Raw genomic sequence first — 13,437 nt, forward strand, 5'->3', positions numbered from 1 at the left:
GAAGTGATGCCAGCAACAGAATTCACATTAGAGGAGTTACCAGAGATATCTCATGACATTCAAAGCGCAAAGGATAAAATGTTGGAAGATGATCGAAAAGTACAATTCACCAAGATATAGAAAAGATGCATCATAAGTTATACAATGAGAAGAATGCAAGCACTGTTTAAACTCTTGATAAGTATTTTACAAAGAAATAAAACTTTAAAACTCTAATTCTCAATGTTTCTGATGTCTTAAATTATATACTATTATATTAGCCGTACTATTTTTTCATTTGCCTACATACATTTATAACCAGCAGCAGAGAGCTTGTAATGCTTTAACAAAAAATATTCAAGGTGAGGGAACAATTGTAATTATTCCCATTGATTATTAAGATCACTTTGCATGGTTTCAGCTTGCATGGTCATTTTTATGGTCCCACACTACTGTCTTCAAAACTTACCTCTAATTATTTCACTACATTTTGCTATTATCTGTGCTCTTGATGTTATTTATGTCTATTGTAACTATTTAATGGAAGTACTATCTAATGGTGCACATCTCTTCCCAACTTTATGTTCAGTGACATCATGTAGGTAGCTTGAAATGCTATGGCGGGAATATTTATAGCATGGAAATGGGCAAACACTACAAACTCAACTACCAATTAGAGTTTAGTTTATTGTTTTGTTGATTTTCTAGACTTAAGTGATGAAGAAATTGTTAATGCAGTTAAAAGTATATCGTGTGTGTAGCTGCACGTTATAAATAGCACCAAAAAATTGAGGGAAAGCAATATTCTCCCAGTGTTTGAAAACTATCATCAGACCGAGCAAAAAGTTCCCTCATGTCATTGACCAACAGTGTATATATGATGATATATGACCAAGGTATATCTTTGTTGTTTCACTTTGGTCTTAAATGTAAAAGAAAATAACAGTGAACATTCAGGTCAGAACCGCCCTTGTTCATCAATAACATAAGCAATGCTTTGCTAAATCACATAGTAATAAAGCATTTATTCATAGCCTGATTTTGTCAAGTTGTGGCTGAATTATAACCATATAAGAGTTTGGCAAAACTCAGTGAAAGCCTTCTGTGAGAATCAATTGACTATATGACATCTATAATAAAAAGTGTTGTATATTTTATCATCATTTGTCAATTGTGTGCCATACATTATTTATATTAATAAAGGTTATAACACACTTATGTACATACATACGCATACAACCCCCAGGCAGTTATTAAGTAGTTACCACGCTGGCTTTAGACAATGTAGTGAGGCGAAACATCCAAAAGCTTCAGGGTCAAACAGGGGCTTGTTTTCAGCATTGTTTGTTTCTGTGTTGTTTTATTAGTAAATTACTGAGCCTCTCTAAGCCTTTTCCTTCTTCTGCAGAATAAAAAAATAAAAAATAAAGAGGGATTTTGGCACAGGAAAAGGGTTATCATGAGGAAGATAATGTACATAAAAGGCTCTGGTAAAAACTAGGTACTGAGTCACTTTTTCCTGTTACCATTTCCTTCCCCTTCCGGTTGCAAACCCTCTAAGGTTGATTTCCTTTGCTGGAGATGAAATAATCCACACATTTTTGGACTACATGGCAGGTATACATGGCAGCAGAGGAATGGAGGGAGGAATGGATATCTCCCGTTGATTCCATGATAAACCAACTAGTCTATTAATTCAAGGATTCACTGAGGCTTGGAATCCTTTCTCACTTTTTCAAATTCTATTTACAAAAGTCAGAAATTTCTCACTTTGTATTATTCAGTGTTCATGGGACATAGCCTGCAATTCGCCCCATCTCTACTTTGTTATTTTCTTTAATGTTGTTATCCCACCAAACTGGAAAGAAAAATTATTAGAGTACTCTTTCTCCCCCTGCTGGCCATACTACGATATAGCAATAATGAAATGAACGGAATGATCAAATGTCAAACCTGAAAGGAAACTCAAAGAATAACTATTCCAGCAAACAGGCTACCCACAAACCAACTCTGGCCTGCAGATGACTTGTGTCTGGCCTACGCCATATTTAAAACAAACATAACTTTTTTTTCACTTTCATTAGTTGCCAATATTTCACTGACATCCATATTTGTTTTCTCAGAAAACTAGAAGTTGGTAGACATTGGGTGTGCCATGCCACATGCGTGTCCTGCTCCCTTTGGACTTACCGCCCTGCTTGGCCACAGTCCCCACTCAGTCTGCTTCACTTACACGTGTAGTCTGCCCAGCCCTTGCTGCTTTTGAGTTTGAAATCCCAATCTCTCTCTCTCAATTTACCAGGGAAGCCCAAACTTGCTCAAAACCGGACCACCTAAATGAGTAGCCAAGCAGGTAACAAAACTGGGCCTCCTAAATTCCATTCAACAGATTTTTGTTGATTTCATTCATTTATTTAACAAATGTTTTAGTGCCTGCTATGGCCAGGTACATAGAGTCAAAGATATGGCACGTACAAGATTAAAAACGGCCTTTGCGTTCAGAGTTTTAGTTAGTGAGAAAAGCAGTCAAGATAATTATAAGAAATATGATGAAAGTGATGAAATAATATGGGGACTATGATGAAGCAGCAGCACAGCTCCTGTTCTCACTTCATCACCTCCTTCAGGTTCATCATCATCATGAATGTAACACAACCATTTTCATGATTTACTAAATAAGGTCCTCAAATCCTCGGGTCCACATTTATTCAAAATCCATTGGGCACAGGGGCTAAACAATGGGGAAACAGCAGTAAACATGGCATTTATTAGATGAATTTTCCCATGCATGGGAAAACTCATCTTTCTCCCTGATCAACTGCAATCAGTGTGTAAGCCTGAGAGTCACAAGATGGTTAGGGAAGGTAGGCTGTAGTTGCTGGACAAACAACATCTCTCTGCAAAAATGGAGTCAGATATGAGCTTGAGTAATGGGGATACAGGATTAAAGCTAAACTAAGAGAAAAGATCAGTCTTTTCTCTTGGTCAGCAATACCTATGACACCATAATTGGACAGTACTACAAAAGACAAACGAACTACCTCTGTATCATAAACATTACTCAACTGGGTCCTTTGAACCCTTGGCTCTTTGGAGAAATGGCTACTTCCAGATCCAAGGCAGGAAAAATACAAGGTGAGCATAAGACACCTTATTAGGCCAGAAAATGAGGGAACATTCAGAGACTAACGCAATAATGTCAAAAGGATTCGACAGATCTGAAGATAATTAATAATTTTACCTTATTGAATAAAGCAAAATCCATGAATCCATAGTGGTGAGAGAGACAGAGAAAAACTGAAGGGAGCACAGGGAGAAAGGCAGAAAGCCTTTATTAGAAGAATGATGCCAGGTAAAGAATGTAGAAGGAACGATATAATTGAAAAATCACCATTTTGCAACCCCCAATGTAATAACTGATTCAGACAATAATCATCAATGGACGCTAAAGCCAACGAGCAAAATGCTACTGATACTGCCACAGTACCAACCCCACAGACGACAATGGAGAGGTTTGCTAGTAACCTCTTTATGTTAGTGTCATAGCCGATAATGGACAACCTGACATTATGCGCCCCTTAATGTGAAGCAATAAGGCACAACTACTACAATTCTTGCAAATGAGCAAACACTAAATCTGATCAAACCACTAGACCCAACTTGTACTTCACAGAAATTCATGCTACAATTAGCATGAAGAAACACGCACAGATTTTAGACTATTCTAACCTGAACTCTTGAAAAAAATGTCATTAAAAAAAAAAAAGAAGACTGTTCTGAATTTGGTCAGAGACATGTCATAACCAAAGGCAGTGGGTAAATCCTTTTTTTATATACATATATACACTAATATGTATAAAATGGATAACTAATAACCTGCTGTATAAAAAAATTAAATTCAAAAATTCAAAAAAAAAAGAAAAACACTTATTCACATCTTTTTTTTCTTACATCTTTATTGGAGTATAATTAATTGCTTAACACTGTTGTGTTAGTTTCTGCTGTACAACAAAGTGAATCAGCTATACGTATACATATATCCCCATATCTCCTCCCTCTTGCATCTCCCTCCCACCCTCCCTATCCCACCCCTCTAGGTGGTCGCAAAGCACCGAGCTGATCTCCCTGTGCTATGCAGTAGCTTCCCACTAGCCATCCATTTTGCATTTGGTAGTGTATATATGTCAGTGCTACTCTCTCACTTCGTCCCAGCTTACCCTTCCCCCGTGCCCTCAGGTCCGTTCTCTACATCTGCATCTTTATTCCTGCCTTGCCACTAGGTTCATCAGTACCAGTTTTTTAGATTCCATGTACATGTGTTAGCATACGGTATTTGTTTTTCTGACTTACTTCACTCTGTATGACAGACTCTAGGTCCATCCACCTCACTACGAATAACTCAACTTCGTTTCTTTTTATGGCTAATATTCCATTGTATACAAGTGCCGCATCTTTATCCATTCATCTGTCGCTGGACATTTAGGCTGCTTCCATGTCCTAGCTATTGTAAATAGTGCTACAATGAACGTTGCGGTACATGTCTCTTTTTGAATTATGGTTTTCTCAGGGTATGTGCCCAGTAGTGGCATTGCTGGATCATATGGTAATTCTTTTTAGTTTTTTAAGGAACCTCCATACTGTTCTCCATAGTGGCTGTATCAATTTACATTCCCACCAGCAGTGCAAAAGGGTTCCCTTTTCTCCACAGCCTCTCCAGCATTTATTGTTTCTAGATTTTTTGATGATGGCCATTTTGACCAGTGTGAGGTGATACCTCATTGTGGTTTTGATTTGCATTTCTCTAAAGGCAATGGGTGAATCTTGATTGGCTCCTAGACAGGGGGAATGGGGAGATGGCCATAAAAGACACTCTTGAAACATCTGGGAAATTTTGAATATGGACTGGAAATTAGATGTTATAAAATTGTTAATTTTGCTAGGTGTTACACAGTTTTGTGATCAGCTGAAGAATGCTTTCTTACAAACAGATGCATGCTTGCTTAAGTACTTAGGGGCCAAGTATCATGATTATCCACAAAAGGTTCAACTTAAAAATTACATATAGAGAGATGAAAATGTGGCAAATGTTAACTGGTGAATCTAGGTGTAGGATGTGTGTGTTATACTATTCTTTTTGTTTTTCTAATTAAAAATTGGTTTATAGTAAGTATAAACATTCGATGTGATAAGAAAAAGTGAATTCTTTGGATTCTCCAAGGAAATAAGCAATGTAGAACAAAGCTGATCACCTCTCTAAATTACACATTTGGGCATTCAAAATATTTCTGAAGTTTGTAAAACATGCAAAATGCTCATGTTATAAATTGAAGTAGAAAATATCAGGATCTAAAATTGCTTACATTATTTTAACCACCTCAACACTTACATTTTTGAGTTTTAAAAAAATCTATTTTTCTGCATTTTCCAAGTACAATGTAATCAGGTATTATTTTTATGATTGAAAAATACTAATTATTAACATCTTATTTTCCCACTTCAAATAACCATACTTCCATTTAGGGAAAAGTACAGATTCTCGATAAGATAAGATAATGCCATTAGAACAAAAAGTTGACACAAAAATTAACATGAAATGGACCACAGAGCTAATAAAAGCCAACACCTAAAACTCCTGGCAGAAAACAAAGGAGAAGGCCTTTGCAACTTTGGGACTGGCAAACCTTCTTAAGACACAAAAAGCATAAACTGTAAAAAAAAATAAAAAATAAAATAAAATAAATAATAAAAAAAGCATAAACTGTAAGAAAATAAATAACTTGGACTTAATCCAAATTCAAAACTTTTGCTCTTCCAAACACCCTGTAAAGAAAATGAGAAGAAAAGCCACAAACTGGGAGAAAGTATTTGTAATACAAACGTCTTGACAAAAGACTAGTATCCACCATCTCTTCTGGACTACTTCAACAACCTCCCCTCTGGTCTTCCAGCTGCTCCTGTGGCCCTGACACCATTCTCCACGATAGCCAATTCATGGTGTTTGCTTCCCATGAACATAACACAGTAAAATCTAGACTCCTTTGTTTGGCAAAAGGCCTGCATCCCCACCCCTCTGGTTCTGTCTTCTAGCTCCTGCTGCCCACTCACACACTTCCTCTCTGACCTCACAAGCCACTTTCCTGGTCTGTCCATATTAAATCTCATCCCTGACTTAGGGCCTTTGTACTTGCTGCTCCCTCTACCAGAAATACTCTTCCCCTGCATGGCTGACTAGCATTCTTCTTGTCACAACTCAAAGGTCACCTTCTCATTGAGGCAGATCCTGACACGCTCCTTCTTGGTCACTTAATCAGGCCATTTTCTTCATTCTGCTTACCCTAACTGAACTTATTTACTTTCAATCTTTCCCTCCCACAAAAACATCTGTAGGAGCAGAATAATATTCTGGCTTTGTCCACTGACATATGCCTAGCATGGAATGCCTGGAACATGGTAGATGCTTCATAAATATTACTGCATGACTCCTGACATACCTGCTGTGACAGGCACTCTGCTAGGTACTGGCTGAATGGTTTACGTGTGTTGGTCAATGACTTTTTAATCTCTTTAGAAAAAAATATTTTAAATTCCTAGATCCATTTAAATAGCTAAATACTTCCTAGTACTCTCAAGAAGCCAATTTACCTTCAAGTAAATTGCAAAATTTGGATTTCACCTGTATGTGGGATCAGTACTTTGGGCTAGAATGTTCACATAATTTTGAACAACTCACACCCATGACTAAATGGAAAGAAACAAAAAATACATGTGAGGATGTAAAGTAACTAGAACTCTCATACAGTGCGTTGAGTGTAAATTAATTTAACCACTTTGGAATACTGTTTGCAGTACCTAATAATGTGAAACATCTGTATACCCTATGACCCAAGAATTCCATGCCTACATATATGCCCAAGGGAAATGCATACGTGTTCACCAAAAGATATGAACAAAAAATGTTTGTAGTAGCACGATTCCTAACAGCCAAAAAGTAAAAACAACTCAAATGTCTATCAACAGAACAGATAAATGATGACATATGCACACAGATGAATACTATACAGTAATGGGGTAAATGATCAACAACTACATACAACGTGGATGTATCTTAGAAATAAAATGTTGAACAAAAAGAAGCCAGACACCAAGTGCATGTACATCGAGTAAAAGTTTACTGAGAGAGACTGAGAATACGTATTCTCACTGGTATGTTCTGGCGGGGCGCTGAGAAACTTTCCTCCTGATGTTTCTCTGAAGTTAAATCCTGGAAGTATAAGGTGGTGTCTGAAGGCACAGCCTAAACTGGCCTACTGGAAACCACATGCTTTTGAAGCCTTATGTTTTATATCTTAAAAATACATATGAATTCCCTATTCTTCATCCATGCACATTGAACAGAAATATTTACCTCAAAAAATATTCAAGAAAACAATATTCAAGGGAAGCAGGCCCTGGTTATCCTGTGGTTACAGTACTGTGGCACACTACCTCAGACTTCAGTTTAAAAAAGAACCGCTGGAAAGTAGACTGGTTTGGTTAGACAGCCTGGTTCACGTCTCAGATTCACGACTCATTAGTGCTGGGAGTTTGGGCAACTTACCTAGATATTTTGAGCCCATTTCTTCATTTACATAATGAAGATAACATTATATCTCACAGGTGGTTTTGAGAATTAAATGCGATGATGTTAAGTTAGGTAACTCAATGCTCCTAACCTTTTCCTTCCCTACCCTGTAAGTAGTACTGGGGTGAAAAAAAAGTCAACAAGCAGTTTGCTGCAATATATATATTTTAATTCAAAGTGAATCGACAGTAATACACCATAAATTCTTATTTTGACACTCACCAAAATAGTCACCTGGAAAACCCGCTTTTTGTGACAAAGTACAGAAGGCTTGGTCACATTTAAATCACTGAGAACTAGAGAGAAATACTATCGCAAACCGTAATAGACATTACATCCATAAAAATTTTCCCAGTCCTTATTGTAATATTGCACAGTGCAATTGCTACATGGCAAACTAGTGTAGCATAGAAGTAAAAGCAAAAACAAACCAAAGAAAGAAAGCCACAAGTCTAAAACTGTTAAACAGTTAACAGTTCAAACTCAGTAATCAAATCTATATCATTGGGTTCTTTAAAACAAATCTTCCTACACCTTGCAGTGTATGATTTAACTTTTACTTAACACAAATCAACTTTAAAATTAGTAGTAGAGATTTTTAAAATGAAAAAGTTTTGCTACTACAGTAACATATTTAAACACCCTGAAGGAAAAGAAACGAAATATCAAGATATTTGATTAAAAAATAATTTGTAAATTAAAGTAGTATGCAAATACGCAACTTGGAAGTCATGCAGTGTTTTATTTAAGAAAGCAGTAAAACCAAAGAAAACTGGTAAAAATGGTTTTAAAGAGAGTACAAATTCTTTTGTCAGTATGCTAAATTTAGATTTTAGCAGGATCTTGGATCTTTTTTTATCTTCTTAAACACATAAAAAGCAAGTGATTAGAATCAGTTAAGAGCAGTGTACTTAACTTGGGTACGCCTTTATCAAACAGGACTATTATATTATGAAAACATTGAAGTTTGTCATTCACCATCAATTTAACAAGACATCTCAGTCTTGGAACAGAAATACAGAAAATACGATATTTCAGGGTAGTGAACATGGCCCTGAACAGGAAGAAAACTGCGCCAGTTTTGTACCTGGTACAAACATCAATTAATCCTTTGCACTTGGTGTTTCTGAAACATCCATTGCCAGCACTGATTCTTCTCCAACAAGTGAGCAGATACCAGTAAACTGCTGGACCAGATAAATTAAATTAGAAGGCTGTGGAGGGCAGCAAGTTTACTTAAATAGTGACTCCATAAATTTGCCATCTGTAAATAATCTTTTAAATTAATCTTAGGCTATTCCTTTTTATGTGTAATATATATATATATTTCTATTTATATAAAATGCATAGAATTGATTACTAAAAACACTGAAACTTGTGGGGAAAATTAAGTCCTTCATTTTCAGTGTGACTAAAAATGTACTGCTGGTTTTTATCTTATGATCTAATACTGTAATTTTTAAAATTAATTTCAGGCACATTTATTTCATTGATGATTATTAAATAAAACACTGCTTGTATTCATGGAGTAAAGAAAAGTTTATCCATTATTAGCTTATTGTCAACGCTGTACTAGTGGTATGCAATTCATTTATCAAAGAAATGCTGTAAATCCAAAACAGTTGGAGTTTACACTCAAATGCTTTGTACTGTTTATTCCAGTAAATGCTGTAAGATTATATTCCAGATTTTTAAGGAAAAAAAGTTAAGTCAAGCCTGCAAGATACAGCTTTCTCAAGTGTCTACAATGCCAGTATGAAAATTAAAAATTAAGTTACATTGATACATCCCAGTTTTTTTATATGCAGTGATGAGCACAAACATTAATAGAGATAAAATACTGATGCAAATAACACACCCCAAAATAACATATGCAATTTTTTTCCATCATTTACAATACAGTAGTTACAATGACACTCCAAACAGAAAAGCAAAGTAAAAAATCAAAACCCCAACTTCTATTTCATGTAATTAGACTTATACAGAAATTAGAAGGCTAAATAACAACTAGTTAATCACCTAATTTCACAGCTATCTGAAGTGGCAATCGTTATATAGCAGCTTATCTATGATACATTCAAGATAAATGATACAATTTATTATTTGCCCATAAGCTAAAACACAGCCTGCTTAATACCTTCCTTTAAATTCCACCTCTACACTACAATATACTTGAGGTCTATGCAAAAAGTAGCTACCTTTTATATAGGAAATGGATGATTAAGTCTTTGGTGCTGTAAAAGCAACTTCATTTAAACATCACCACCACCACCAAAAAAAAAAAAAAGGAGGGAAAAACCCAAGACGAACTTCCTAGGAAAACAAGCATGTAATTTCTGTCCCTGACGGAATGTATTAAATAAGCAAACACCACCAACAAGCAAAACAAGTACTACAATGTAAAAATACTTAAAAACAAAACAAAACAAACCCTCTCACATGCATAAATGAAAAATTGCACACAAAGAACTCACATCTTTTCAAGCTTCAATGGTAAATATTCTGCTACTATTTATTAAATACTGCATGGTTTGCCCAAGCTAGGATGAAACCTCATCATGAATCAATGAGCATTTTCTTTCATTATCTACTCAAAGTCATGCCTACTGTACTGCATCTCTAAACATTTTATTAAATCCAATTATACAGCAAACACTCCCAAAATAAACTTAGATTGTATTGCAGTTTCACTTAACAGTATATAAAATGCTGTGTTGTGACAGGTATCAACTATCCATTAGATACTGAATCACTTTTTCTTAAGCACTACTACCTGCTTGCTTTTCTTGAAGCTAGATCATTCAGAAAAATCAAGACAGCAGAATTCAGCTATAGCAAACATGCTGCCCTCTTAGTAAGGAAAAAACAGCTACAACCTGAAATCATACCACACAAAACCAAAAATGAACATTACTCCATCAAAGGAAACTAATGAGTAAGTCTGAACTTTAAGTGCTGCAGTCCTCAACATTTATATATAGTAATAACATTAACAACCTCAAATATTTAAGGCACTATGTGTGGGAACGGTTTACAATGCAGCTGAGATTATTAGAACAACATTTAAGAGCAAAGTCTAGGCAACATTTTGCCCATGCAAAAGACACATGCAAATGTAAAGAACAATAGCTCAATTTCTTAGGTAAGTGACCCAACATTTATACACTAAGACACAGATAATACAATTCACTTGTATGCTGTAATTCTGACATATGTGCATCTGTTGCTCTAAGTCTGTACACAGAATGGCTTCCCAAATATAGACGTGTCTTGCACTAGTTAGAAGGCAATTTTATAAAAAATAGTGGGAGCAAAACTGGACTTCTGCTCCCATAAGTCACCTGCCTAGAGTTACTACATAAGAAGATAACATGACCAAAGACAAGTTATACCAAATGTGCAAAACACATTAAAAGTGAGTTTTTTTTTAAAGCTCAAAGTTGTTTAAATTGCACCCAAGTCTACATGATTCAAAAATAATTTTCTTGTGCCATGGCTAATATTTATTAAATACCATGTTTTATTTTTAATCAAATGTTTATATCATTGAGCTTCCTCAATATACTCTTTTGAATTTTCACATATATGGATACTGGCTGAGTTTGGTTGGACTCAGTGGAAATCCAGTATATGCAGGTGATGCTGCAATGTAAGAATGTGGTGGGAAGATTGGTTTGTACTGAGTCTGATGAATGGTTGGGGATGGTAACAGACGGGGATTTATGCCCACTGGGACTTGGTGAACTATGCCACTGGGATGGGAGATATTATAAGCTGGATGCTGTAACATAGGTCTTGAGGTACATGGAGAGGCTAAGAGGTGGGCCACTGGTGCAGCACTGCTGAGGGAGGCTGATGATGGGTATGGAAGTAGAGTAGGCTGTCCTCCGAGGTGCGTATTTCCAGCCAGATGGGCGTGCACAGCTGTGTGATTAGGACTTCCATGAGAAAGAGTGAATGGATTACTAGTAACACTAGTAGGGATATAAGCTTGCTGTCTTCGATGCCCAAAGTTTCCATTCCACTCTTGATGCCCAGATCCAAAGTGCTGAACCTATCCAAAAACAAAACAAAAAGATTAATTACATATTTTATAAGTCAAAAAGAAAGGGAAAAAAGGGAAATTACAAGATACTCTGTGACTGATAACCCACAGAGGATCTCTCAGATCTTAGCTTATACTAAGTATAAACAGAGTGGAGAAAAACATCGATCAATTTTATATATATATTAGTATTAGCATTTTAATATTACTGCATATTATTATAATATTAACATTGCTACTACCCCGCTAGTAGTGTCACTATTCCTACCACTACTGATAGCTACCATTTGCAGAGCACCTATTATATGTAAGACTAACACTTTACGTACGAGACTGTATTTAATTCTAATTATAGTTATATAGCTATCGTTCCCATTAACTGTGGTCCAGACTTGTTGAAGACACCTGGCCAAGGTACTGTACATAGCATTTGGCAAACCCAGGATGTGAACGCAGGTCTGACTCCAATACCTATGATCTTTTCTTTCCCCCAAGTCAAACACAACTGCCAAGCACAGTGCTGACCAGATGGCAAGTACTCAATAAGGCATCTCTCACCATCACAACTAATACACAAGAAATGTAACCATCAATGCACTGGTGTGCATTCTGATTTAAAGGGCCTAAAACAACAAACAGACTAAAAAACTTTAAGAGAACCTAAGAACCTAATCTTTCTGAAAAATTCAAGTTCCATGGATAATCGGATAATTATCCTATTATTTTTTTTTTATCCTATTATTAAGCCAATTACTTTTTAAGTCACTTGGGATAATGAAAAGGGAAAAATTTATTAAGATTTTATACAGTGTGAGAATCTTTTTCCCCCCAGTTAGAAAACTGCTAAATTTGAATCCCAAAGACTCATAAATTCACAAACATACCTGACTGAAATTCAAATGCTGCTGCTGGAATGCTGATGTCAATTTCTGCTGACGATTACCTACTGCGGAAGGCTGGTTTAATCTTCCAGGAGCAGATCGTCCTTTTATTAATGGCTGGCATACAGAATCTGGCAACAACAAAATACCAGAAAGTAGCTACTTTTTCCTTCTTATGTAAAAATTAGAAAGGTCTTTAGATATTTTACACAATAGTGATTTGAGAACCTTAAAATTAAATACAAAGAAAAGATCTCATGGTTTTCAAGGACTGGGTGATATTAGAAGGTATCTCCTTTGTACAATAGATTTGGCAGGGTCAGGCTGGAAATTCAGAGATGACTTTTGGCTCTAATGTTCCTAAATTAAGACCTTTTAAGGGACAATCAGGGAAACAGAGAGGACTCAGTTTACCTGTGTTTGCCATATGCTCATCGGCATTTAATCCATTTTCTAGTCCCATTGGTGGCACCACAACAGTACAAACAGCTGGTTTGGTTTCTGCGTCAGCAGAGGTTACCAGTTCTGTGTTTTGATGCGTATCCGCCACAAAACTGCTCTCTGCAAACGGGCTGTCATGTCCTGAAGAGTCTGATGTTGGAGAGCCATCCACAGTATCACAACTACTTTCCTGTTCTTCATCTGACATACTACAACAAGAAAGTATTTTTATGAACAATGTTTTTCAACATTAAATCTAAAGTTAAATAATTTCCAGACTCCCAGCAAATTGATAAGAATCTTATTCAATTATTTCATACCTAATTACAACTTCCTTATCAAAAAAACATTTTTCATAGATTTCCTAGACTCCCACATTAATTCTCTTTTCAGACTGTTAACCCTAATTCTGTCTATCTAGGAACACACTCTTGGCACTTATTTTTCCCTCCTTTCCCGTCCCACTTGAT

The 13,437-nt window shown here is 36.0% G+C and overlaps 1 protein-coding gene across 4 annotated transcripts in view; it reads right to left on the reverse strand.

The window, feature by feature from the left end:
• Window positions 1-7,747: 7,747 nt before the first annotated feature.
• The window catches only part of HIPK3 (homeodomain interacting protein kinase 3), a 95,988-nt gene continuing 90,298 nt past the window's right edge, over window positions 7,748-13,437 (reverse strand). For all 4 annotated transcript variants that reach the window (XM_022583667.3, XM_089914970.1, XM_022583670.3 and 1 more), the window contains 3 exons: window positions 12,941-13,176; window positions 12,530-12,657; window positions 7,748-11,654 (listed from right to left, as the gene is read on the reverse strand). In XM_022583667.3, the coding sequence (XP_022439375.1) occupies window positions 11,178-11,654; window positions 12,530-12,657; window positions 12,941-13,176 (841 nt within the window). In that variant the 3' untranslated portion in view covers window positions 7,748-11,177. The remainder of the gene's footprint in view (window positions 11,655-12,529; window positions 12,658-12,940; window positions 13,177-13,437) is intronic.

This window comes from Delphinapterus leucas, chromosome 7, assembly GCF_059928025.1.
Source record: "Delphinapterus leucas isolate spDelLeu-1000000601 "Yukka" chromosome 7, BTC_Dleu_Yukka2, whole genome shotgun sequence".
NCBI lineage: Eukaryota > Metazoa > Chordata > Mammalia > Artiodactyla > Monodontidae > Delphinapterus > Delphinapterus leucas.